Below are 27,056 nucleotides of genomic sequence, written 5' to 3' on the forward strand. Positions count from 1 at the left end.
TTTTTTCTTCATTAGTGGTTTTGAGCAATTTAATTTTTATGTATCTGAAGGTATTTTAATTATTTCTCTTACTTGGGTGGTTGAATTTCTTGGATTTCTGGAGTTCTAATTTTTATCAAATTAGGAAGTTTTTCAGCCATTATTTCTTCAAATGTGTTTCTGATATTCTCCTATTATATATGTATGTATGTGTATGTGTGTGTGTGTGTGTATATATATGAATATTTTCCCATAGGTCATTGATGTTCTGTCATTTTGGGGGGTACTTCATTCTGGATACTTTTACTGCTAAATATTCTACAGTGTATAATCAATCAATCACAACCAAAAAGATTTTTTAGATATTGTTTTCATCTAGACATCACTTGGGTCTTAAATATTCCATTTCTCTTATGTTCATGTTTTCTTCTATCTTGTACTTAGGAACATAATTTCAGCAGCTTTTTAAGATCATCGTCTGACATTTCTATTGTCTGTCATTTTGTTCTGTTTTTATTGACTGATTTTTCACCTATTTCTTGAATGCCTAATATGTTTTTACTGGATGTTGAACATTTTGGGTGCTGAACTTTGTTTATGCCTTGAGATACTGTTGGATGCTGTCATGACATTTCAAGTTAAGTAACTTGGCATCAGTTTGTTCCTTTTGAACTCTGCTCTTAAGACTTGATGATATGGGTAAAGCACACTAGTTAGTCTATAGTTAATTTAAAACTACTAAGGCCTAATCCTTCAGAAGATTCAACCTGATGGCCTGTGCATGAGGTCTTTCCACTTGGTGGCTGGGAACACACATTATTTCCAGCTCTCTGTGACTGCTGGCCATTGCTTAGGCTTACTGCTGTCTAGTTCCCACCTCCCAGCCTTGAGGGATTTCCTCTCAGGCACGTGCAGATCAGTACCCACTGAAAGACCTTATGCAGATCTTAGAGACTCCGTCTTCAGAGAGCTCATTGAGACTGCTGGGCTGTGCTCAGGTTCCTCTCCACATGCTATGGCCTATAAGCTATAAACTGCAGCAATTATAGAACTCACAGGTTTGTTTTTCTTCTCTCAGTTTTTCCTGTGTCCCAATATCTGAAAGTCTTTGCTTCATATATTTCATCTAGTTTTACAGTTGTTCAATTCAGGGGAGTAGGTCTGGTTCCTGTTATGCATTATGCTCAGAAATAAAAGTTCCAGTTTACTAATTACCTTTCCAGCTCACTTTGTTTCTTTTTGTCATTTAAAGTTTTAATTTAATCGCAATGCTTTTTATTTTCAGAATTTATAATTTTTCATAATGTATTGCTCTTTTAGAGTTAGAATGATTTTTGTTTAGTCTAACTTTTCAAATTCTTTGGTAACTAGGTTTGCTTGGTACTATTGACTTTCGCTCATGGTAGCTTGCTTCCTTACAATTTTGATTGTGTCCTGAATTAATAATCATTTTTCCAAACCAGATTTGTTTTTACCTAACTTAGGAGTCCTATGATCTAGAAGAGAATTCTGGACCATGTGAGTAATGTAAATTTTTAAAATTCAAGTTCCGTTTCTTTGGTTGCTGAGTTTGATGACTCTCTTTTAGGTCTTTGGTGATTCTTGGTTGTATGTATTAGGATTTTTTTTCTTTTTTTGGGTGTTTGTGTGTGCTTTATCTATTTACTATCGCCTTTCTCCAGTGATTTGCAGGTTGCAATGGGATGTAACAGATTAGGTGCACCTAGAACAGGTCTTCTGAATATGGGGTGTCTACGTTATTGCTTGGTATTCCTAGTCCTTAAGTCAATGACCTCTGTTTATCCTAGCAGCCCATATTCAGTTCTCCTTAGGAAGAGGGAGGTGTTACTACCTGATGCTCCTTTAGTAGTTCTCCCATCTGACTCTATCACTTACCCTGGGACTCCACTCCACTTATGCTTATTGCACGCCTCAGCCTGGGAATACCTTTAAAGCATCTCCTTTCACAACAGTATTTCAATGGGCACATTTTGAACCATGGATTCTGTCAAGGCTTTGATCCTTTCTCCCATTCAGAGACTTTTCGAGATTTTAATTGTACTTTGAGGACAGCACTGCTTGTTTTCCAGGATGGTGTTTATGTGTCTGTATGTTTAAACACATAAACATATTAAAAAGTTATATAATAATGTGCAAAGGTTGCAAAATATATATGTAATATATGTGTATGCATGTGCATAAATATATAGCTATATAAATATATGTATATTTAAACACATATTTTTATATATTTATATAAATATATATATTTACACATATATTTTTATATATGATAGGTATATATATTTACAAATATTTATTTATATGTTTTAATATATAATTTGTTATTTAATAGGCACGTTGGAAAACAAAGCTTTGAGCATATACTCAATCCAAGATACACATATATTTTTCTTTGACACAGAGTCTTGCTTTGCTGCCCAGGCTGGAGTACAGTGGCACGATTTCAGCTCACTGCAACCTCTGCCTTCCAGGTTCAAGCAATGCTCCTGCCTCAGCCTCCCAAGTAGCTGTGATTACAGGTGCATGCCACCATGCCTAGCTAATTTTTTTATTTTTTATTTTAGTAGAGATGGGGTTTCACCATGTTGGCCAGGCTGGTCCCAAAATCCTGACCTCAAGTGATCATCCTCCTCAACCTCCCAAAGTGCTGGGATTCCAGGCATGAGCCACTGAACCCAGCCACAATCCAAGATCTTGATACAGTCTTTCAACATTAATTTTCTACCAAAAGATATTCAAACGACTCTGGTGACTTGGGCAGTTAGACTTTCTTAAGTGGGAAATGTGTCCCAGTATTTATAAATTTTAATTATGCTTCTAACCTGGAACAGGATAGGTTATTGGTTGTTTTTAAGTTTTTTCCTTTTTTCCCCTGTAATTTCCCTCCTTCCTAAGAAATTAAATAAGAAACTCTGTTCTTTTGCCCTAGGAGTGGTTTATACTACAGGACTGAAAACAGAATCTGCCAGAAACAATGAATCAATATCCTCTGTGAAAGTCTAAATCCATTCTAGGATCAGGCTAACAATTTTAGAGAAGTGAGAAAAAGAGGCCAGTATCTTTCAAGTCAGAAAGGAGAGAGATGTAAGAGAGACTAGCCTAAGGCTGGGGATGGGAGAGGAAATGTGTGGGTTCTGTGCTTTCGGAAAGAAAATCCCATCTTAGAAAGCACAGTGCCTTTGCAGCAGAGTGGACAGATGCCCATGTTTCCAGTTGGCACAAGTCTTGACCAACTAAGAGCAGAGGACCAACTTAATTTCTTAACCAACTAAGAGAGAGTGAGAGGAGTAAGCTAAGCACTCATCCTACTGATTCTTTTTATGTGTCTTGGCTTAGATGTACAACATGCAGATGTAGTAGATTATGTTTATCACTGCAGTCCCACCAGCTCTGTCATCAAAGAAACTATCTTAAGTAGGGTGTAAGGCGTTGACTGTTAAACTGGTGTCCAGCGGAGCTGCTATGTAGTCATTGCTCATGCTTTTATTGCCTCCATCAGTATTTTAAGAGGGAATTTAGAGAGGCTGCATTAGAAACTGCTAGCATTGTACAATCTTAACCCAGAAATCCATTTTTAAAATCTTACCATATAATCGCTTATGTTATTCCTTTACTAAAAAAAATATAAGTTTACTCATTTAGCAAATAGTGTCCCAATGACTGCACCCTGAGGATTTTAATGTATAGTGGTAACAGTGATGACACAGAGGAGCTAATGTTATTGAAAGAAGAGTTTTATTAATCACATTTCCCAAGACAAGGGGCATGCTGTGCACATGGAAAACACCAGGTTTGAGATAGGAGGCAGAAGCAGAGGCAGAAGCTAGTCTAGGGGAAAGCTTAGGCAAGAGCCTATATTGGAATTTCTACAGGAAGGCAAGTGGGGGGCAGGGCAGGGCAGACTGTTTAGGGCTGGCTAGTTTGAGTAACTCTGGTGTGCTTTGGGCTAGAATGGGGACTCTAGTTGCTTGGTGCCAGGATTGATTTAGGGCAGAGAAAATGTGTTGGTTTGGTGTGTGAGATTAGATAAGGACACGGTTGGGGATATAGACTCCTGGAGATTGGGTGGTTTGTATATGGAAGACATTCTCCCAGCTGAGCCCTTTGCTATCTCAGAATTGGTTCGCCCTGGGAGAAGCCTTTCCAAGGCCAGCAAACTTTTTAAGATACCCAAACATCACAGATCATAGAAAATAGAAAATATGATTAAGACAAGTAGAAATAGAAAAGTGTATTTATTAGCTCTCAAGATATAACTTGGTGATTAAGAAATATTCCAAAAAGATGGAAAACAGCAGTAAGCTTAGATAATTATAATAATTAGCATCTAAGTTAATACTTTTTTCTCTAACATTATTGGGTTATCAACAAAACACTATTTACTATGCTTCCCATAAGAAAATGTTTTAATATACTAAGAACAGTTTGAATTTTATGCTATGATAAAGATATACTAGATATAAATTAAATCTTTGACTTAATATTAACACTAGAGAAAAGTAAAATGGAAAGCTAGCATGATTATACTCATGAGCATTCCAGTTAAAGAGACCTGGAAATAAGCAGGAGAAACATTAAATTATGCAAATATTTCTTAGAAAAGCATATATTTCTTATAATATTTATAGAAGTTTGGTGTTTATAAACACCAAACTTTAAAAGGCCCAAAGATAATAAATAAAATAATTGTTAAATAAAAGGCCAGGATATACTAAATCTCTCAGGAGATAATGATACTTTTCAATGGCAGTAAAAGTGAAACTTCATTAGTAAAGAATATTTAGTAACTGCAAAATAAGTAGCTCATATAAGAACCAACATTTTATTCTCCTATAAATGAAGTAGATTATATTCCTACTTATTGTTTAAGGAAGAAGAGGAAAAAAGTTCCACCTCTCTGTTAATACTCTGATAGCTTTATTGGTAAGAAATTCTTACCAATTCCAAGTTTGAGACCTGTTCGCTTATCACCATAAGTTCACCTTTAAACAACTAAGGAAAAACATTAAAACCTTGTGTAGGACAGAATCTATTTCAGCATTTCAAAAATCAAGACAAAAATGGCTGTGAACGCAGGAAAGAGAGGAAGAATTTAAAGGAATTGCTAGAGATTTTGGACAGAATTAACCAAACTGAGGCGAACAGAGCTGTTAAAAAGGCACTCAGAATTGCAGGGACTGTGGTCACAGCAGACAGTTGATTCCCTTTGTAAGATTTCCAAGTCGTTACTCGAAACATTTAAATTCTGTACCTATTAATAATTTTAGAATGATCTAGAGTAGATCGTGTTAATATCTAAAAATAGTTCTTTCAAGCCAAACCTTTCTATCAATTGTCTTTCATGATATACCTCTTAAGCCATGGGTAAGGTTATCACATAATTATTTAGATCTTCAAAGTCTCTACTTTCTGAATTATAACTGTAAAGCCTACTAAACAATATAAATATTCATGTGGTTCTTCTGGCTAACGGAATTGCAACAAAAGTACTATCCCCAAATCACATCATTTACACCAAAGAATATAAACTGAAATGACTGCAGAGGACCAACAGAAAACAAAAAAGTATGACTAGGACAAAAGCTGCTGAACCATTTGTATCTCTACCAAACCTAACATTCACCTGGCTGCACTACACAGCCCAACCCAAAAACTCCCAGGACCACTGGCCATCAGCTCACAACCTCCGCTTTGCAAGCCACCACCACCATAGAAGCTACAAGGAAGGTTGATGTCAATAAGCAATCCTTCATCCCCGAGACATATACAATCTGAAAGAGTCAATCATGAGATTTCTAATTTAGGGTCTCTGATTCGGAAAGTCACATGTCACATAAAGGAATGGTGAAGGAACATGTGAGGATATTCACATATTTTTATTTGATTGGCTTCTTTATTTAACCATATTTGATAAGAATCTTTAATTAGCCTTTTCAAACCTCTGCTTTCACCAGTAGCAGTGAACTGAGTGAGTCGCATTATCCTTTGAATAGATAAGCCTTAAAACAAGAACAATGCAAGAATTGAAAAATATAATCCACTGCATTACGAGCATTTAAGACCGCAGTTAATGAAATGTAAAAACATTACTGCAATTGGAAAGCATTACCAATCTACAGCAGTTTTAAGCTAACATTAATTCATTCAATAAATACTATTTTAGCACCTGCTATATGCCAGATACTTGTTCCAAGTGCTGCAAAATCAAAATTGAATAAGAATTCATTGAGCAGCACACTGAATGAGTTTATAAATTCAACTATTTGTATTGTAAAAAATACTAGTAAAAATAAGCTCATATGCAATCAAATTAGGTAAGTTTTATAAAGAATAATCAGCAACTGTGTTTCTTCATTATTCTCTCACAAACCATAAGTAAAACCTTAGGCCTACAAAACATAATCTCCTTTTGTTCATTTTCTGATTTTTCAAAGAAATAACAGTACCCACCCTGAATCCTTTGCATGTTTTATTGTAGGAAAAAAAGTAAGTTAGTGAATGTAATAGCACTTCAAAGGGAAGAAAATCCTATATAAATTTCTTACATCCCTTAGAGACAAGCAACAGCCATGTTATCATGGATGTTTCTACTGTGGTTAGTCATGAAGAAATATAAAAAATGTTTTGTATATCTAAGAACAGAAGTATCAAGTTGAAAATAATATAATATTTAAATGGTAATCTAGAATATATCCCAATTCATAACGTGGCAAGTTATGATGCAATTTTTAAACAATTAATTGTCACATTGGCTTTAATACATTCTAAGTGCCTCAAAGAACAATGACTACTGATGACCTTGTTAACTCTTAGGGCAAAACATAAAAAATTAAACACTGTAGGGATCTAGATGCCTCCTCAAAAAAAAAAAATAAAAAAGTTATAGGGAAAATGAGCATTGCACAATTCCATTAGGGAAACTAAAAAAAAAAAGTAAAATATTACTTAGATACAAATCTTATACAAGAATTCACAAAACAGAACATTTTACTACAGAACAGTAAAATAAGAAGCTAAGAAGATATTTTTATTCTCTTTAAATTACATGTTTTACCCTGATGTGACTACTAAGTTCATTCAGTTCACAAAAAATTTAAATGAAAATTTTTCAGTAAGTGTAGAAATGATTCTTTTTTAGTCAGTAAGCATTTTATATTATCATTTGGAGGCAACGTGCTTCAGTTTGAAGTATATTTTCCACTCCATTTTTTAACTCTATATTTACATCAATTATGTCACCGTTCTTTTCATCTTATAAGCATAATTTATTTTTAAAATAAACTGGTTTCTTTTCTAAATAATAACATGTTTATCCACATTTGCATTTTTTTGTTTTTTTAATTATTTTAACTGCCATTTTTTTTTCTTACGTCAGTGTAATTCTATATCTTAAACATCCTTAATCATTATTTGACTTTATTAAGAAGAGAACTTTAAAAGAGAGAAGGTTTCACTATGTGGATTTATATGCCATTTACTTCCGTAGCAGACAATTCAATGTCTGCTACAAAATGTTTTACTTATAAAATAACTCTTCCATAGATAGATGGGAAAATAAATCCATAAATTAAGGCTCTAAGAACTTTAGACAGAAATGAGAAATTCTACTACCATCCTCATCCCCAAAGTAGCACATGTCCTCAATGCACAAGTTGCCATTCTTCAGGGAATTACAGGACACTTCTGAAGTAAGAAATATTTTTGCCAAAGTTTTGCCAAAATTTTGCCAAAGTTCACTTACAAATCACAAATGTTTTATTCTTCCTATACCAGTGAAGAATATAGCAGGAAACTAATGGGAAAAAACCTGACTGCATATAGTTTTAAATTATACCTTAAGAAAGCATGGGAATATCCCTGAGCCCATCTCACCAATAAAGATAGACTAACTTCCCTGTGGTAGTTTTATTCATAATTGCCTAAACTTGGAAGCAGCAAAGATGTCCCTTAGTGGGTAAATGGGTCAATAAACTGTGGTTCATCTAGACAATTGACTATTATTCAGCACTGAAAATAAATAAGTGATCAAGCCATGAAAAAACATGCAGGAGCCTAAATGCATACTACTGACTGAAAGACGCCAATCCGAAAAGACTACATACTGTATGATTCTACAACATTCTGGAAAAGGCATAACTGCAGAGACAGTAAAACAATCAGTGGTAGTCAGGGGCTAAGCAGGAAGGAGGGTGAATAGGTGGAGCACAGAATTTTTAGGGTAGTAGACTACTCTGTATGATACTAAAATGGTAGATACATGTCAATGTATATTTGTCTAAACCCATAGAATGTACACCACCAAGAGTTAACCCTAATGTGAACTATGAGCTCTGGGGTATAACGATGTGTCAATGTGGGCTCATCATCTGTACCACTCTGCCGGAGGATGTTGAAAATGTGAGAGACTGAATATATAGGGGTAGGGAGTATCTTTATCTGCTCAATTTTGCTGTGAACCTAAAACTGCTCTAAAAAATAAAGTCTATTAAATAAAAATACTCTTGGCTAGAGAAAGGAAGAGAAGAAAATGATAGACATTGTAAGGTCTCCCCGAAAGATGGTCTTATTCCTTCATCTCTAGGCAAACAACCTCTAGGGAATTTCAGAATCAGAGAAAAGATGCCCAGTTTCTTGCTCTCATTGAAACCCAGGAAGACAACAAGGTTCTCTCCATTCTAGGGAGAAAAGCATGTTATCTCTAGTCAAAGATGTCTGAGCCCTTCTGGGTTCCCTGTAGCCACAGGGTGAAACAAGAGGGCACTTTTCTTATATCCCTTAGAGACAACCAACAGTCCTAAAGTGGTCTTGCCAGCACACAAAAAGGAGTGATATCACCATACAAAAATGAGATGTCACATGTCTCAGATGTTTGGAGTGGATACAGATATCACTGAGAATATGGGCAGATGATGACAAAGGAGCAGATGTCACAGTCCTCTGAAGCCTGTGTTCTACATACAGCTGCAAGAAGAGTCATGTGGGGAGAAACTATGAATGAATCAAAAATCTCAACTTCAATAAGAAAATCTTGAGTTAATAAAGTAAAAATAGAGTATTAATATTTACCTCATTTAGCTGGTAGAAGGATAAAAATGTATAAATGTGGGGAAAAAACTCGTGGTTGAAATGGATTTGTCAGAGGCTACTTTAGTTTTTCTAAAAGTAATGTTTCCATTAAATGAAGAATTCACACAATATTTAGAGCGAAAATTTAATTATACTAGACTGTTAAATTCCTGTTTTTCACAGTTCAAAAATGCCATTTTGTAATAAAGGTATTTTACAAATTCTGTGGTTAAAATATTCCAACTTTTGTGATTAAGCCTCAAATTTAGAAACATTATAGTCAATGAGCTTCGTAGAAAAGTCATTTCTTTTTCTCATTGAATTTTAGGAAATATTTTGAAAAAATATGTAACTGTAACAACTAAATGTAGCACATTTAGAGCTACAGTCCTCTGCAAGGGCTTGCCTGGACTTGCTAAGCTCCAATCTCACCTGTATCTCATTGTTCTTTTTGACTCAAAGGGTTGTAAACATTCTCTAACCTTCTAGTCCTTACCTTGAAAAACAACACAGCATTTACATATTCCCAGGTACTTCTGTAACCAAATCAACTCTCTCCTCTTTGTATAAGGCTTCTTGTCACTAAATTATAACTTACAGCCAAGGCATCAGAGTTTAAAGTCTATATTTTGTCATTTGATTTGTAAAAAAAGTGGTCAATACTAGCAAAAAAAAATACCTTGGTGAATTTTGAGTCATTATTATCATCATTGCCCCAATGATATCAATGCCTTTTAGTGGATTTTGAGGGGAGAAAAGGCAATAGAAAAAAAATGAACAAATTAAACTACTATTAAAATATCTGTCAAGTATTAATTGATCAGTCTATATTTGTTCCCTGTAATATAAATTATTTAGAATAGAATATCTTAAGATTTATTCAGGTGCAGATGTTTCCAGATTACATAATTTGAGTATCAGATGGTTTTAGTCATAATCATAAATACAATCAAATTAGGGTGAAAATGAAAGACAATTGTTTTACGGCATCCCGAGGAATATAAAAAATAAAGCTGGCTATAAAAATAACTAGTCAGAAGAATTTCTATGACTATGGAAGCAAATCTTTTTAGTCCTTATGTAAATGTAATTTCCTTCTGGCTTTCTTCTAATACTGGAAAATCTATATGCATTTGCAAATAGAATATTGGTATGCTTCATTGACATTTAATGAGTTCTAATATGGTCACACTGTGCACTTCTACAATCATTTCTGCCTCTACATGATACTAATTGGATCTTTTCCAAAACACATTAGGCCATTTATGCTGTTTGTTGTCTTAAAATGTTCCAGTGCCAATTATCTCCAAAAATTTGCTCCAGAGTTTGCTTCTGATTACAGTCATTAAGTGTACTTTAACATTTTAACTTTTCAGTAAAAGAGAAGGTCCTTGTTTTGCTAGAACATTTTCCAGTTGCAAATCCCTTCACAAAGTTAAAAAAATATATTGAGTATAAATAAATCCATTTATAATTTCTTTCTTGTCCTAAGCAAAATAAAACTCAGGAGGCTCTAGAAATCATGTTGTGACTCTGAGGACACAAACATATGAGAAGCAGAGTTGGGGGATTGAGGTGAAAAAGAATTCTAAACATTTAGAAACAGCTGCTTTTTAATATCTCAAGAGATGTTATTTTGATATATTATACAAATGTATTTTCTGAAGCAGCAGAATCTGAGTACTAAAGTTACACTGCCTGGGACTGAATTCTGTTTTCACCACTTTTTCCGTATACAATAAAAGTTCTCTGATTAAAGTACATTTTTCTCTTTAGAATTTTGCCATGTTTTGATACATGAGCAGAAACCAAACTATAAATAGCAGGATGCAAATTTTGTTTCAAAATATGTAATATGGAGCCTTATAAATATAGACTGTAAATATGTACACTAATCTCTTTCATTATTTTTGGTTAGCTGACAATAGGTAGACACAGTCATAGTTTTATCCTTATTACTAGTCTCACAAGTTTTAGTCATGCCCACTAATTGAATAGTTTCAGCTATTAAGGCTGTAACTGTTGATCCCTATATCTGTCAAACAATATTTGTCTTCATCTACAAATATGGTAACACCAGCATTTTAAAAAGTGAGGATGGCTGTCATGAGAATGTAGGAGTCTTACTCTCCTACAGTCAGAACCAGAACTCTCTCCACTGGGAAATGTCACCATAGAAGATTCGTTGGCTGCAAAATTATAGCAAAGATGAATTTGGTCTCCATTATCCCCACTACAGTTCCTTCCTGGTTCCTCTCTTAAAGATCTCTTCTTAAGAATCTGACACATATTCTAAAGATCAACTAGATTGCCCCATTATTTTAACGCCTACCTGCTTCCTCCTTTGTCTATTCATACCCATATTTTAAAAGGGCATTTCAGTCATTGTGAGACAGATGCATATTTTCCAAACACAGAGGTTTAGATTTGTAATAAGGTTTAGAGGACAATTTTCTTCCGTCATCACTATACAGGATGTTACATCCTAGAGAGTTGACCCTTACCTGCCTTACTCAGAGTTTAGCTTAGTGCCGGGCAAATAGAAAGGGTTCAAAGTTGGTTGTTAAACTGAATAAATGTGGTCAGTGATTAGCAACTTAGCGCACTGGTTTAATTCTATTAGACCACATAACAAATTACTGAAATCTCCTGTTCATAGATGGGTGTTCCCAACTAGACGCCACGTTCCTCAAACGTAGAAACCTCATTTTTTCTCACCAACCCCAGCGGGAGTCTTGGCATAGAGAATTCCCTCTTGCTAGCTCTCTTACTTATTGAAATTAAATAGTTATAAATCAGTATCGGAAAGTAAAGCGTGAAGGAGAAACTATGAGAAATGTAAAGGCTGTAACAGGACTGGTTTGCTGGAAACACGGAAGAAAACTAATGATAAAGCAGTGTTACAATTCCTGCTTCTGGAGCACCAATTAAGCTTTTCTGCGCTCAGGTTGCCTTAGCAACTTTGGAGCGCGGATCGCCCCAGCCCCGCCTCCAGCCTGGCCCCAAGTCCATCTCCCTCTTCATCCGACTACCCCAAACCCTTACTTCCGCCCCAACCTGCCAGCTGGGACCTAGGGTCCTACACTCTATGCCCACGCTTATCCTGCCTGACTAAAAATATGGTATCGAATTACCAAAGTTAGAAAGATGTTTTATAAATATAATCCACACTTTTTTCTCAGATATATAAACGCAAAAGCACAAGGCATTTGTAATTTAAAAGCGCTACCTAGCATGAGCTCTTAGGGCCAATTTTCAGGCAGTGCGTTGGATAGCAACAACTACGGAGGTCCCCAGCTTGCAGAGGGAGACGTGGAAGTGAGTGGAGCCGGGAGGTCCCGAGCTCACTAGAGGAAGTCGTGCTGCCCCGGGGAGTTAGCGTCTGTTCTAGATTTATCCCGGCACCACCATGTAAGTGTTTGCTTACCGACTGCCTTAATCCCTGGTCCCGCTGCGCGACCCTGACTCTCTCCCGCTCCTTTCCTTAGGTCGAAGGTTTCCTTTAAGATCACGCTGACGTCGGACCCACGGCTGCCGTACAAAGTGTGAGTAGCTCGGCCGAGATGGGCCTTTTGGGGCCAGACAAGACGGGGCTGGGTTGAGGGTGATCCGAGCCTTTCCAACAACTACCCCGTGCAGTCTTCATCTCTTCAGTTTCTCTACCTTCCCGGCTCGCGCCCTTCCAGGAGTCTCTCCCACCGGAGCCTGCGAGGAGAGGTCCGTACTTGCTCGCTAAGTAGCAGCTTGGCAGCTTGGCCCCAGCACGAGGGTGTGGGTGTGTTTCTCATTAGTGACCTCCCCTCGGAATTCATTTGGTGGGCAGGTGGAGCAGGAGGACAGGTGGACCAGGTTCTGGTAATTTGCTGGGATTCTTAAACAGCCCCCATCTGCTGGATATTAGAAAAACGTTTCACCGCTTTAGCCAGCTGTTTGAGGAAGTTAAGGAAAATATTCCATCCTGATAGGCAAGACTTTGAAATTACTTGACCATTTGTTATTCCTCGGCTTCTGAGTTTTGTTGTGTATGAGTAACTCAACAATCGGGCATCACAAAGTAATGAGACTCGGCTCACACCCTTCCGGTGTTGGGATTTAATAGAGTATTTAGTAGGAATGAGAAATGCAGAAGAGGAGGATAGTTTATCCATGTGGGGCCTTTACTTATCCTTCGCAGTTGAATGATAGATTTTAAGTAAACATGCTTGAAGTTATTGCAGTTGGAAGTAGCATGAAATGTAGCAAAGAACAGGATTACAGTAGGATTTTTTGCATAATTAATTAGTAACGTGGCCTACCTAGCTGTTCAGTTATTTACCAATCCATGATCCATACAACCTCTCAGCCTTTTGAACCCTTGTTCTTTTCATCTCCAAAATATCCTTTTTACACTTTATCTCAGGTGTTCATGGTTGCAGCCTAGAACTGAAGAGTCCAATAATTGCTGCATCTCTAAGATGTCATTTACAGGCACTCTTATGGATAAATACATTCTCTCCTACCTGATTTACTGTAATTTCTCTTCTACAACGGTTCATTTAATCCATCAATCACAGTGGTTTTTAATCTATAGCTATCCCCACTTCTATTCCTTACCTTATTCCTTATATAGTTAAGAGTCCATTGGTCCATCTTTAAATCATTCTCATGCAAACGCCCTCAACTCTGGTGGCCCTGTCTCTCCTCCCAGCATATTTTGGTTACTGAAACACCAGCTCTGAAACCAGCTATTTGTATTATCTGTACATAACTGACTGCCCCTGGCGAAAATAACAGACTGGAGGGTTTTACGTTAAGTTCATGACTACAATTAATAGTACCTAGTACCTAACTACATTCTTCAAGTTTGCTCATTTTCCTGCTTATTCTCGGAAAGGATTGTTTAAAAATTTCAGACTTTCCGCAGCTGCTCTCTCCCTTGCTCTCATGCCATCAGAGGGAAATTCTATCATCTTTCCACCAATATAAACCTACCACTGCATTGATATATCCGTTAATTTCCCATCCTTTTAGAATGGAAAAAATGACTTCACACCTATGAAAAACCACTTGAGCTTTGGTTCCCATCTATTTCAGTCTTGTCAAGGTTAAAGTAGATGGAGTCCAGTGCCCCCTCTCTCCTCTTTATTGGTTTTTTCCTCTATACTGGATTATTCTCATCAATATGCAAATGTACTCTAGAAAGAGAACGTGAGAAGGAAGGAAGAAGAGGATAGAGTAGGACAGTAACATTAAGAGCCTGGAACATTGTACCAGTTCAGTTAATATGTGGTGACTGAATGAATTTAGTAGGTACAACTGTTGTTTAGTATGTATGTGTGTGTAGTTGTGTGTGTATGTATGTAAGAATGTGTGTGCGTAAAATTCACATAACGTGTAAATGTGTGTACAAGGATATCTGCGCTGTATTTTCAAAGTAAATGGTAACTAGTACTTGGGTACTTGACAAGCTTGCCCTTTTAATCTTTGTTTCCTTTACACTTGTTCTTTTCTGTGCTTAGAATGCCGTCTCATGACCACAACATGTTTTATAATAATAAAAATCTCACCTCTATGAATTTTTTTTTTTTTTTTTTGAGAGAAAGTCTCGCTCTGTTGCCCAGGTTGGAGTGCAGTGGCGCGATCTTGGTTCACTGCAATGTCCACGTTCCGGGTTCTTCTCCTTCCTCAGCCTCCCGAGTAGCTGGGACCACAGGCGCATACCACCATGCCTAGCTAATTTTTTGCGTTTTTAGTAGAGACGGGGTGTCACCGTGTTAGCCAGGATGGTTTCCATCTCCTGACCTCATGATCCTCCCACCTCGGCCTCCCAAAGTGCTGGGATTACAGGCGTGAGCCACCACTTCTGGCCGAAGATTTTTCTAATTGTCCACAGAGTTACTCTCGCCCTTTCGTTACCTGTGGACTTAGTCTTTATAATAATTCTTACCAATTAATGTTATTATTTTGTTTATATGAGATATTTATTTTTAAAAAAGATGCCAGGAATGTACTTTAAAAGTTCCCATTAATGTAAATTATTCAAAACACTGGGATAATTTAAGTACCGATTTTATGAAATGACTGGCAAATACAGCTTTAGATAAGATCTGTGCAGTCACTGTAACTCTCATTTTCTCTAATTTTCTGCCAGTTAGAACTTGCACTAAAAGATGTCTTCATTTTTTATTTTTATTGGCTTGTCTGTGGACACTCACCAACTTAATATACAGATAGAAACTTATTTTAATGAGCATCAATATGACATCTAGGTATATTTTAAGGACATTTCCAAGTCTGCAATTTAAAAGTTAATTGAACTCCGAGGGTTTAGAAGTTCAACGATTGATGCAGAGTTTTAGGAAAATGAATCTCAGCTTCTTAACTACATATATACTGCAAAAATACTTTGTAACATACTGTTGCCTAGTTTGTAAACTATGACATTGCCAATTCATTAGTTTTTAAACAAATGGCTATCCTTTACATGTTTTTATTTTTTGTACCCCCAAAAAAATTCATAAAGAAAGGGTAAAAATGATACTCATTTCCATCCTTTACTAGTATTTTGGAGTTGTGGAATGAGGGCAGCCAAGAAATCTATTCACATTTCTGTTACTGAAAACTGGTACCATATGCTGTTCCTGATACAACAATTCTTGTAGTCAGAGATCTGTAGGCTGAGTGAGGAGCCTGGGCATATTACATGAGAATAATGGTAGCTGGTATTAAGACGCTTAAGAATAATACAATAATATGGTAGTGACAAATAGAGACGGTTTCAGTGAGAAGTGTTAGCTTCTCAGTCTCCTCTGCTTTGAGAGATTGTTTTCTGTTTTCACTCATTGTAATTTATGTTACCTTAGGAATCTTGTTTTTTTAAAAAAAATTTAAAAACCTCTTACTGTGTCTTTAAGTGTTTTCTTAAGGTATAAAGTAAATTTCTGTTTGGAATTTTTTTATTGGAAAATTAATACAGATTGACCCTGGGACTAAGTCATTAAGAAAAAAAAAATCTATTTATTCATGATCTTTAAAATACTTGCCATTTTACGAGTCTGTTAACAAAGTCACTCATCCCTCTCCAAAATGTTATTTCGCATTTTTACTTAGCCCATTTTAAATGATGGTGGGAAAATCACTTCATGATTGGCATTTTGCCATAATAGACTTCATGCATTTTCATTAATTTGGTCTACTAATTTTGAACATGATTATTAAGAGTGCACAGAAGGTTCATCAAAAGCTTTATGATCCAGTGATGCTTCCCAAGTAGCCTTCTACTTATAATGAAAATTATAACATTAATGGGTCAAGTGCATAGGTATTTAGATGGGAGGTAAAGTGGACTGCAGACCAAGGAGAGCTTCACCTTTTTGAAATCCGTCTCTAGAAACAAACAGCAGTTCATATGCTAGACTTATGTGTATTAAAGTGTTAGAAATATGTAAATCTACACCTGTAGAGGTTAATTCTCAAGTGGAGCTCGGGCACCTTGCCAGCACTAAGGCTAGTTGCTGTTTGGGTTGTGATTATTATTGTTTTGAGTTAAAGAATGTAGTATGCAATCAAAATCACTAACTTTGAAACTGCAAAATCAGCTTTGTCCAGATCGGCTACAGTAGCAGAAATAAGGAACAAAGGGGCGTTTTTAGAAAATGCTGACTTTAAAAGAAACTGTTTTAAAATTCTTCTTGCAGACTCAGTGTTCCTGAAAGTACACCTTTCACAGCAGTCTTAAAGTTTGCAGCAGAAGAAGTAAGTACAGAAGTTGGAACAGCCTTTATGGAATGCGATTTGGCAGTATGCTTCAAACGTCTTTAAGATTTGCATGCACTTTGACCCATCATTTCCATGTAGCTTCATTACTAGGTTTATGTTATCAAAAAGTTGTAAGTAGGATGATGGTTAAGACTTCCTTTCAGATATAAGAAGCATGCGTTAAACAAATTGACATATCTGATCAACGCAACCATTGAAAATTACAAGAATTTATGAGACTTTTTATGAAAATTAAGAAGGTACTGATTTTTAAATGTTTTTTTAAAATGCAACATTATATCACATTATATTCTATATACTGATATTTTACTAGTCTTGATTCCAAAATTACAATTTCATAAAATCTTTATCATAGTTTTCAGATTTTCTATATGAGCATGTGAACTTCCAGTAAAATTTGTTGTTTTGAAAAGTTTCTAGTTTTTTTAAAACGTGTTTGAGTTTTCTGTTTTATAAGAAATAATTTTTTTCATCCAAAATTATTAGAAATATCTGTAATGCAACTTTTTGGGCATGACACTTGGAAAAGTAGCTTAATCTGGTAGAAATGGCACCCAAATGTAACTTGGGAGACAGGGTTCCTGTTACAGGTGTGTCATTAGTTAGCTGTATGACATGATGCAAATCCCTCTTTTTTATTCTGCAAAATGAAAGTAGTTAATACCTGTCCTTCCTCTCTGATCAAGTGATTTTGGGTAAAAACATTATTTACTGAAATTTTCTGTTGAGTTAAAAGTGCTAAATAGGTACGTTGTAACCCAAATCAAAACGTTTTGATTCAGAATCTTTTGAAAAGTTTATAGTCACAGAAAAATAATTTTCTTTTTTTTTTTTTTTCTTTTTTTTTTTTTGAGACGGAGTCTCGCTCTGTCGCCCAGGCTGGAGTGCAGTGGCCGGATCTCAGCTCACTGCAAGCTCCGCCTCCCGGGTTCATGCCATTCTCCTGCCTCAGCCTCCCGAGTAGCTGGGACTACAGGCGCCGCCACCACGCCCGGCTAGATTTTTGTATTTTTTAGTAGAGACGGGGTTTCACCGTGTTCGCCAGGATGGTCTTGATCTCCTGACCTTGTGATCCGCCCGTCTCGGCCTCCCAAAGTGCTGGGATTACAGGCTTGAGCCACCGCGCCCGGCCGAAAAATAATTTTCTTAACTACATTAATAAAAAAGTAGCTTAACACAGAATCCTGCCCTGTACTTAACTGATTTATGGGAAGTCAGCCAATCCAATCAGTGCTCAAAGCTCCTTGTATTGTCAGGAATCACTAACATCATTTGTCACTCATTCAGAATTAAACTGCCAACTAGTAGCATTTGTTTTGTGTCGGTGTTGATATATTCTTCATGCAGAAAGAATAAGTAAAATGAGAGGTGATACAAATCTGAATATAGCATTGTCATTATTGTTTACTGCACAGATTACTTGCAAGAAATACTCCTAGTCTGGGGCATAACAGAATCCACAAATTCCAGGTTTAAGAAGTAGATCTATACAAGCTCTAATTAATATTTATTTTATTTTGTAGTTACTTTATTGTGTGTCCTTTATAATGCAAAGGCATTTTTGTGAACCTGGTTTTCTAATAAAAGTAGAAGAAAATCTTAACATACAGTAGTGAATAAACTAAGAAACACCACACAACCATATATATTGATTAAGGTAGTTTATAAGTAAAGCTTACTGTAGAGTAAGCTATAGTAAAGAAAATATTAAGAAAATCATAAGAGAAAGTATATGTACTATTCATGAAGTGGAAGTGGATCACTAGTATGAATCATAGGTGTTACATATTTAGAAAGGATATGACTTTCAGATTGTTGTAAGAGGGACTTTCATGAGATAGCATTGTAGAATCATTCAGTGAGAAAAAAGTTGACTCAAGAAAGCAAGAGTCTGGATTTAAATCCCTGGTAAAATTGCCTTAGTCGTGATAATAAAATTTCCCAGCACATGACTGGGGTACGTAATGAATTGTTGAAACCTGCAAAGAGCCCTAAATTATAAGAATTATGGGATATCTGAGGAGGAAAATAAATGAAAACAGAAGACCACAAAAGAATACTTTGCATTCAGTAGAAAACCTGTCAGTACAGTAGGACAGAAAGGAATAGATTCTGCATTTTACATCACTGGCAATGCTTCCTCATAGTTTAACCATTTCTTCCACATTCTGCCTAAAGGAAAAACTGTGTCAGCAGTTGATTTTGGTTTTTAAAATCATAGGTTGCTGCTACATGGATGTGACTAAGAAAATACATAGCTTATATAAAATGGGCATGATGTAAAAGACTCAATCAGTAGGATAACTAAAAGCTTTGTAGGACTCTAGCTTTAGAAATCTGAGAGGCCTATAGTTAATTTGAGCGTTTGATCAAATTCTTATTGAGATTACAGCCTGTGCAAAATATTTGTGATGCACTTTTAAGTTTGCTTAAGTACACTTTGAAATTCTTTAAAAATTTTAAAATCTTTAAAAGGACACGAGTGTACCACATTGAGATTAAAATGTGTTTATTAATTTGTACATAATACTAAACAAACAATTGTTCTCAGGCATGTTTAAGGCCTTATTTTAAAAGCTGATTCTTCAATTTCTAATTTAAAATAAGCTTTTAGTTTTTCTCAACTGTGTGTATGTAATGATTATAAATGCCTAGAGTAGTGTCTCCCAGACCACACACAAAGTAGTACACACAAAGTAGTACCACCAAAAATTAAAAAAAAGGGTCGGGGGGGATCATGAAGAACAGGAATTATTGGTCAAAAAATACAAGAAACAGTTCATTTCTGTTAGGAGTATATTAAAGTCTTTTGAGAAGACCGCTAGTTAAATATGTTTTCCAAACTTTCTTGATCACAAAACTGTAATATCTATAAAGTTAGTCCATAGCACAAACATGCTTAATAAGTATTTGTTGGATAAATGCATAAACTATGAAGACATAAATACACTTTCGCAACGGCTGGTCTCTTCAAGAGATGGAATCTACCTTTTAGCTACCAATAAATTCCATACCACATGTCATTGATTTTAGAAACACATCTTTTTAAACATCTCTGAAGTAGATCAGGGGAGACTTGCTATCACTGTTGGCCAAGTGGCATTCTCATAATTGTCTAGGTAACATCATCTACACTTAATTATTATTTCCTAATTACATAATTGGACTATTGCAATCCTTGATCTTTAAATCAGCAAATCATTAAAGAAGAATGTAAGGAATACAAGCCTTGGTTGTTACCTGAAAATGTTATGTAGGCACCTGCCATTAAACACAGAGAGCATCTGTTCAGATCTTGCAATTTCTATGCAGAAATTTTAGGAATAATCTCATCCGTTTATTTTGTGTATGTTTTTGCTAGTCAAGATAATTATAAATGACAAAAGTGGTGGACAAGTCCTAAAGAGTAAACATTGATCTGGGCATAAATTGACAGTGGTTTTTCATTTTTGTAATGCAAAAAATAAGGTAGACTTTTATAATTAATGGTGTCCTAAATACAATTGAAAGCATTGTTTATAGTACAGGGGTTTTTTTACAGATAAAGCATGTGATAGAGTCCAGTTGACCCTTGAATAACATGGGAGTTAGGGGTTCCAACCCCGTGTGCAGTTGAACATCTGCATAAAACTGTTTTATTGATCAAAAACTTTACTAATAGCCTACCGTTGACCGGAAGCCTTACTGATAACACAAACAGGCGATTAATATGTATTTTGTTATGTGTATTTTATATTGTATTCTTATAAGAAAGTTAAAGAGAAGAAAATATTAAGAAAACCATAAGAGAAAGTATATTTACTATTCAATAATTGGAAGTGGACCATGGGAAAGGTCTTAATCCTTGTCTCATGTTGAATATACTGAGGAGAAGGAAGAGGAAGCGTTGGTCTTGCTGTCTTAGGAGTAGCGGAGCTAGAAGAAAATCTGCATATGTCATTCAAGGGTCAGCTGTACTTTCCTTGATGGTTTCACTTATTCTAAAAGATTAATCCCACTTTAGAATTATAGAATTAGTATTTGTACCCCATTCTTGCTAATTATCTTATAGTTTTGTGTGTGTGTGTGTGTATATATATATATATATTTTTTCCTTCTATTTAGTTTAAAGTTCCTGCTGCAACAAGTGCAATTATTACCAATGGTAAGAATTCACTGTAAAATTATGTATTACCTCAAATTTATAGAAATGATGTAAAAAGAACCAAATTAATTAAAATGAAATACAGAAAGCCCCAAGTATATGTGTATCAACATAAATGATATACTTTAATGGTAAACACTAAGTCAGGGTTATGGTTCATAATTAGCTCCTCTCATTTCTTTTTTTTTTTTTTTTTTTTTTTTTTTTTGAGACGGAGTCTCGCTCTGTCGCCCAGGCTGGAGTGCAGTGGCCGGATCTCAGCTCACTGTAAGCTCCGCCTCCCGGGTTCACGCCATTCTTCTGCCTCAGCCTCCCGAGTAGCTGGGACTACAGGCGCCCGCCACCTCGCCCGGCTAGTTTTTTTTGTATTTTTTAGTAGAGACGGGGTTTCACCAGGTTAGCCAGGATGGTCTCGATCTCCTGACCTCGTGATCCGCCCGTCTCGGCCTCACAAAGTGCTGGGATTACAGGCGTGAGCCACCGTGCCCGGCCAGCTCCTCTCATTTCTTTGTGCTTTTGGTATAGTATAGCACTTTATAATATCTTTTGTCCTTACCAGTTCATGCCAGATTATAACTGAAAACAACTTTATTTAGCAAGTTTTTTTTTTTTTTTTAATTAAGTAAAGTTGATTTGGTAAATGCTTTAGAATATAGAAAGTTAAGCAGGAATGTACCTTTGCTATACCTTTCCTGATAGAAAATTGTATCTTGTAGGCTTGTAATAATGAGAATTTTATTCAGTTTTAGGTATATAATTAAAAATCTTAGTATCTTGGAACACTGATAGTCAATGATGATGCAATTAGTCTTGTGAGAAAATAGTGAAATAAGATGAGGAGTAAAGATTGCAGGGAGGGCTTAACTGTGTTTCAAGTATACAGTGTAGTATTGATGAGTGCTGATGAGTTGCCCAAGTGCAGTTTGGATAAACTAACAGGAGATGGGTTTAATGTGCTTGTTGTAACTTAGATAAGATAGAATTTCTCACTCTAAAACATTCTGCATTCTGTCACATTGAAGTGTTTCTCTGTTGGAAAAAAGCTGGCGTACTACCTGGAAGGTTTTAGGTCATAACTTAGTAACATGTGTTGAACTAAATGACTTCGCGAGCTCTCCCAGCCTTAAGATATTATGACCCAGAGCAATACGAAGATGATTCATGGCATACCTAAGGTGCTTTTTAGTTTTTTGGAAGAAATGACAAACATTATTTTTAATTCTATGTGGCAAAATAAGTTAATAACCTATATTCCATAGAACTTACCAAGATCATTGCATTGACAGATGCTTTGGACTAACCATGTGTATGAATGCAGAATAATAGATTTTAACAGATAATTTACCTGAAAGATTGTCACTCGTGTTCTTAGATTTAAATTATTTGACTTGTGTCTAGATACACAGCAGCACTATTTTGGCAAATCTCTTTTCTTGCTAGTATTAAACCATTTTAGCTTTAGAAATAATATGTGATTTTACAACTTATTTTCTAGATGGAATAGGAATAAATCCTGCACAGACTGCTGGTGAGTATCTATTTGAAAACTCATAGAGCAGTGGGTGAGGTTATATATGTCAATTGACACTGAGTATATAAGCTATTCTAATTATACTTGACAGTATTTTAACATAATGGAGCTGTTTTTTTAGGGATTATATACCCGTCTTTACCTGTGTGTCTGAGTAATAAGTTGTTTCATTGTGTATATCAATTGTAGATGTTTCTGGCTACAAGTAACAGAAAACCTAATAGTGGGCTTAAGCATTAAGAGTATTTATTATATATAACAAAAAGTTTGTAGATAAGATTGCTTTCTCATTGGAGTAAGGATTTTTTGACCTACCTCTTAAGGTAGTTGTCAGATAGTGAATGTAAAGTGCTTAATAGCTTGGATTATTTATAGAAAGCATTCATTAAGTACTATTATTATTATTTTTAATATAGTCATTTACATTTCAAAGGGCTGAGTCTACACTCAGATTTTCAGACTGTTAAATTTGTACAGGTGATATATTGGTGTCCTAACCAGGAGGCAAGGTAAAAGTAGCCTCATACTTTATAAAAAAGTAGTCTAAAACTTTTAAAAAAAAAATAGTTTTATATTTTTTAAATATAGTCTCTTAGCCTTCTAATCTAAAGTTTTAAAATTAGGCATGCTTTAATGTAACCTCATTCTAGAGCAGTAGTCATTTTTAAATTATATTCTAAAGTATTTATTGTAACAAAATTATGTTGTTTTCATAGGCCTCGTGGTTGAAATTCAGCCATAGAGAAAATGAAGAGTGATTTAAAATTGCAAATTTTTGTTACTTTAGTAGTTTTTAATACATAATTTTATTAAAAAGGTTTATTGAAAATCGTGAGGCACTTTATTGTATGGATGCCTTTAATCTGAGTAGAGAAAGGTTTCTTCTTATTCGAGAAACTTTTGGTATTTTACAGTAGTTTGAATTACTGCTAACTCTAACATACTGCTTGTTATATTATCTTTAAAAATGGAATGTGCATATCATTGATATGAAGAAAATCTCAGCAGGCAATGGACCCCAAATATGTCAGAGTATCTAAATTTTTGTCACTTGTAGTAATTTACATTTTTTTTTCCTGTCCTGAGATATATTATTATGTATCGAAGGAAGTATTCATGATTAAATTATTCACATTGTTACTTGCTGAAAGTATTTGTCAGCATTTTCATGTCTGGCGTTATTTTAAATTTTAAGCATGTGTTGGATTGTGAAGATACGAGAATAGGAGCAAGACTTAAAAAGCATCTCATGATGCTTGAGCTTTTGTACCTATTTTACTGTTTACTAAATTATTTACTATATTTAATAATTGTCAGAATATTAAGATAACTTGATTTTTAGATACCTAACTTTATATTTTGTTTGTTTGTATAGGAAATGTTTTTCTAAAACATGGTTCAGAACTGCGGATTATTCCTAGAGATCGTGTTGGAAGTTGTTAATATCTGCTACTTGGAACATACGATTACCTTTCAGAATAAATATTGGTATTTTTTGTTGTTGTAAAATTGAAATCAAGCATTTAACATATTATGAAAACACCAAGAGTCAATGAATAATGAAAGGGGACTCATCTGTCCCTTTTTGTTGTCCATACTCTTCCTATGAAGAGGGAATGCGTATGAATTAAGGCTACTACGGTCACAGAAGATCGTGGTCTTTGATGCTACCTCACAACACAAACAGGTAGTTCGTTGGGGGCAAATGAATTAGCCAACCGTTAACTGGAAGCTTTTGATAATTTTTTTTTTTAGAACAATTTGGAACATTAAAATTTACTGAATCATATATATTCATCTGAGTTAAAAATATAAAAAGAATTATGGACCCTGGATGGCAATTTGCTTGATAGCATCTGATTTGCAGACACATAATTTGATTTTTAATTAAATATATAGGTTATGATGAAGTGAATAGACATATCAGTGAACAGTTAACTATATTAAAATTTTATCATTTCCTTTTTTTAAGATTCTAACCTCAGTTATATAAATTTCAGTTTAATATCAACCAAACAATTAAAATTTTAATGTAACCCTTATGTGTGTAAATTGATGTCCCAAACCAGCTTTTAATAGTGGACTTACAGAATCCAGTACTTTTAATGGTGGGAATTTTCAATACAGTAGAAGCATCCTTTGCTGAGTTATACATTCCTTTATCAATCTCTTTTGATACAACATTTAAAACAAGCAGCTTCAAGAAACCATTGGTGTTTTGAGGATAATATTTCTAAATAGCATTCAGGAAGAGAGTATTATTACACAGATCTGAAGATCAAAAAACAGCTCAAGGAAATGCAGATCGGAAGTGCTGATGAATTATATTTATTGAAAACTCAACTTTTAAGGAAGTGCTAAGATCAGTCACCCATGTGAATAAGAAGCCAGGAAAGGAAAGATGGAGAAGCCCAGATCACCAGACTTCTGTGAAGGAGGAAAGCAACAGAGGAAAACAGTGAAAGGGAACAGAAAGGGGTAGCAAAGTGTTACAGAAAAGCCAACTGGATAGACAAAACTGCAGAAGGTGTATGTTGGGGAGAACTGAAAGGGAAAACAAAATACTTGAGATAGTCTTAAGCAGAAGAAGGCAATTAGAGAAAATAAAATATCTACTGGACTTGTCAACATACAGACTTCAAGATATCCCTTATGAGAATCCAAAGAATGATGTGTAAGGGAAGATTTTATTTGCCCTTCCAGAAGAAATCAGTATCTATGCAAATCTTGAAAGATGAAATCAAAGCTCATAATGATTCAGAATCAGTGCTTGACCTTCTGTATTCTGAATGGTGAACTCTGGAAGCAGGGCTTGTATCTGTCTGGCTCTTTTTTGAGCTGAAAATGTAGTGGCTTTCATTAAATACTTGCTGTAAAGTCTTTCTAAGACCAATTATTATCTTAGCATGTTTCAGTATCTTCTCTGTCATAGGCCCTAAGTTCATTAGGGGGAAAAAAAAAAGAAAATTCAACAGAATCCGCATTTGAAGTGTGCCATTGGTACTTGTTTATGAAATTACCAGATATTCATTAACGTGACAGATGAACAGCAGGATTATGAATTATCAAAGGAAAAATATTTGCTGAGGTGAAAAAATCTGATGTTTGAGGAAGTTTTTATTTTTTTTTATTTATTTTCTTTTTTCGCCAGGCTTCTCTTGCCTCAGCCTCCCGAGTAGCTAGAACTACAGGCATGCACCATCACGCCCAGCTAATTTTTGTATTTTTAGCAGAGACAGGGAGGATGTTTTTATTTTTATAAACAAAATCTGATGTTCAGAGGCCCCGTTTTTTACAATAAATGTTGAGTCTCAGTTAAGCAGGAATTTGTGAACACCCATTTCCTGACTTTTTGCTTTAATTTAGATTTTTCTCCACTCTGTTTCTAGCGCAACAATTTGCCTGCTGTGTTACAAAAATAAATTTATATTGTCCTGTGCCATAAAGTGATATATTTAATATTTTTATTCTTTGGTTTTGAACATTGTAAGTTCCTAAAAACATTTTATTAACTAGACATTTTGTTATTAAATAAATGTGATCTGTCATTTCTTTGTGCAGAATGATTTGAAGTATTGTATTTAGTTTACATGCATTATTGGTTCATTATTAATATCTAATGGAAATACATATTGTACATGATATTGTCTATTATTATTAGAGCTCTTAATCAGCACACTGTGGAGTCAGTATATAATACATGTAGTAAAGAAAAGAAGGGCAAAGATGATTAATGACCATAAGTCACAGAAATTAGTTTATAGTCATCTGCCACAGACACAGTAGTGATGTTTCATCTAACAACAGACCACATATATGACCTGGTCCCATATTACTGTATTTTTACTGTGCCTTATCTATGTTTAGATACACAAGTGCTTACCATCATTTTACAATTGTTTACAGTATTAGGTACAGTGACATGCTCTACAGGTTTGTAGTCTAGGAGCAATAGGCCATACCAAATAGCCTAAGTTTGTAGTAGGTGACATCATCTACATCATCTAGGTTTGTATGAATACATTCTGATGTTCACACAGTGACAAAATTGCGTAAGGAAGCATTTCTCAGAATTTGTTCCTGTGATTAAGTGATATATAACAGTACTTCCAAATGCCTGTCCATTTTACAGATGTAAAAAAAAGTTGAGAAGAAAATAGGGTTATCGTAACTGGCTAAGTTAGTAGGTTTCAAACCTGGGTGATAACAGAGTTGCCTAGGAAATTAAAAATACAGATTTTTGGAAACCACCCCTTGAATTCTGATATATTGAGTCTGTAATAATATCTAAGAAACTCTATAAATGGGAGTGCTGGTGATGTCTGGCGGTCAGGTGGTGTGAGAATTAATGAGAAGGCCACCTTTTCACTTTGTGGAAGAACAGAATGAGGTCTAAGGGGTCAAAGTAAGTAGAATATGTTCTGGAATCTTGGACAGTGTACTTTCCAATGCTTGGTAAGTAGCCTGAGGTAAAGGTGCTAGCTAACAGTCTCACTCACTAGCTAACAGTCTCATTACACAACCTTTAAAAGTTTTCAAGTCAAACATTTTTTA

General features: G+C 35.2%; 1 protein-coding gene and 1 long non-coding RNA gene across 2 annotated transcripts in view; one reads left to right on the plus strand and one right to left on the minus strand.

Moving 5' to 3' along the window:
- The window catches only part of LOC103214305 (uncharacterized), a 147,879-nt gene extending 135,225 nt beyond the window's left edge, over window positions 1–12,654 (minus strand). The window contains exon 1 of the long non-coding RNA XR_489420.3: window positions 12,497–12,654. This is a non-coding gene — a long non-coding RNA (uncharacterized lncRNA). The remainder of the gene's footprint in view (window positions 1–12,496) is intronic.
- On the plus strand, window positions 12,354–26,050 carry UFM1 (ubiquitin fold modifier 1). Its single transcript, XM_007960193.3, has 6 exons — window positions 12,354–12,480; window positions 12,558–12,614; window positions 16,746–16,803; window positions 20,932–20,971; window positions 22,467–22,499; window positions 23,878–26,050. Coding segments are annotated over exons 1-6 (258 nt in total). The 5' UTR covers window positions 12,354–12,478; the 3' UTR covers window positions 23,946–26,050.
- The last annotated feature ends 1,006 nt before the right edge of the window (window positions 26,051–27,056 follow it).

This window comes from Chlorocebus sabaeus, chromosome 3, assembly GCF_047675955.1.
Source record: "Chlorocebus sabaeus isolate Y175 chromosome 3, mChlSab1.0.hap1, whole genome shotgun sequence".
NCBI lineage: Eukaryota > Metazoa > Chordata > Mammalia > Primates > Cercopithecidae > Chlorocebus > Chlorocebus sabaeus.

Coding starts and splice junctions, on each gene's coding strand:
- UFM1 (XM_007960193.3), top strand. Junction 12,615..16,745: donor CCACGGCTGCCGTACAAAGT/GTGAGTAGCTCG, acceptor TTCTTCTTGCAG/ACTCAGTGTTCCTGAAAGTA. Junction 16,804..20,931: donor TAAAGTTTGCAGCAGAAGAA/GTAAGTACAGAA, acceptor CCTTCTATTTAG/TTTAAAGTTCCTGCTGCAAC.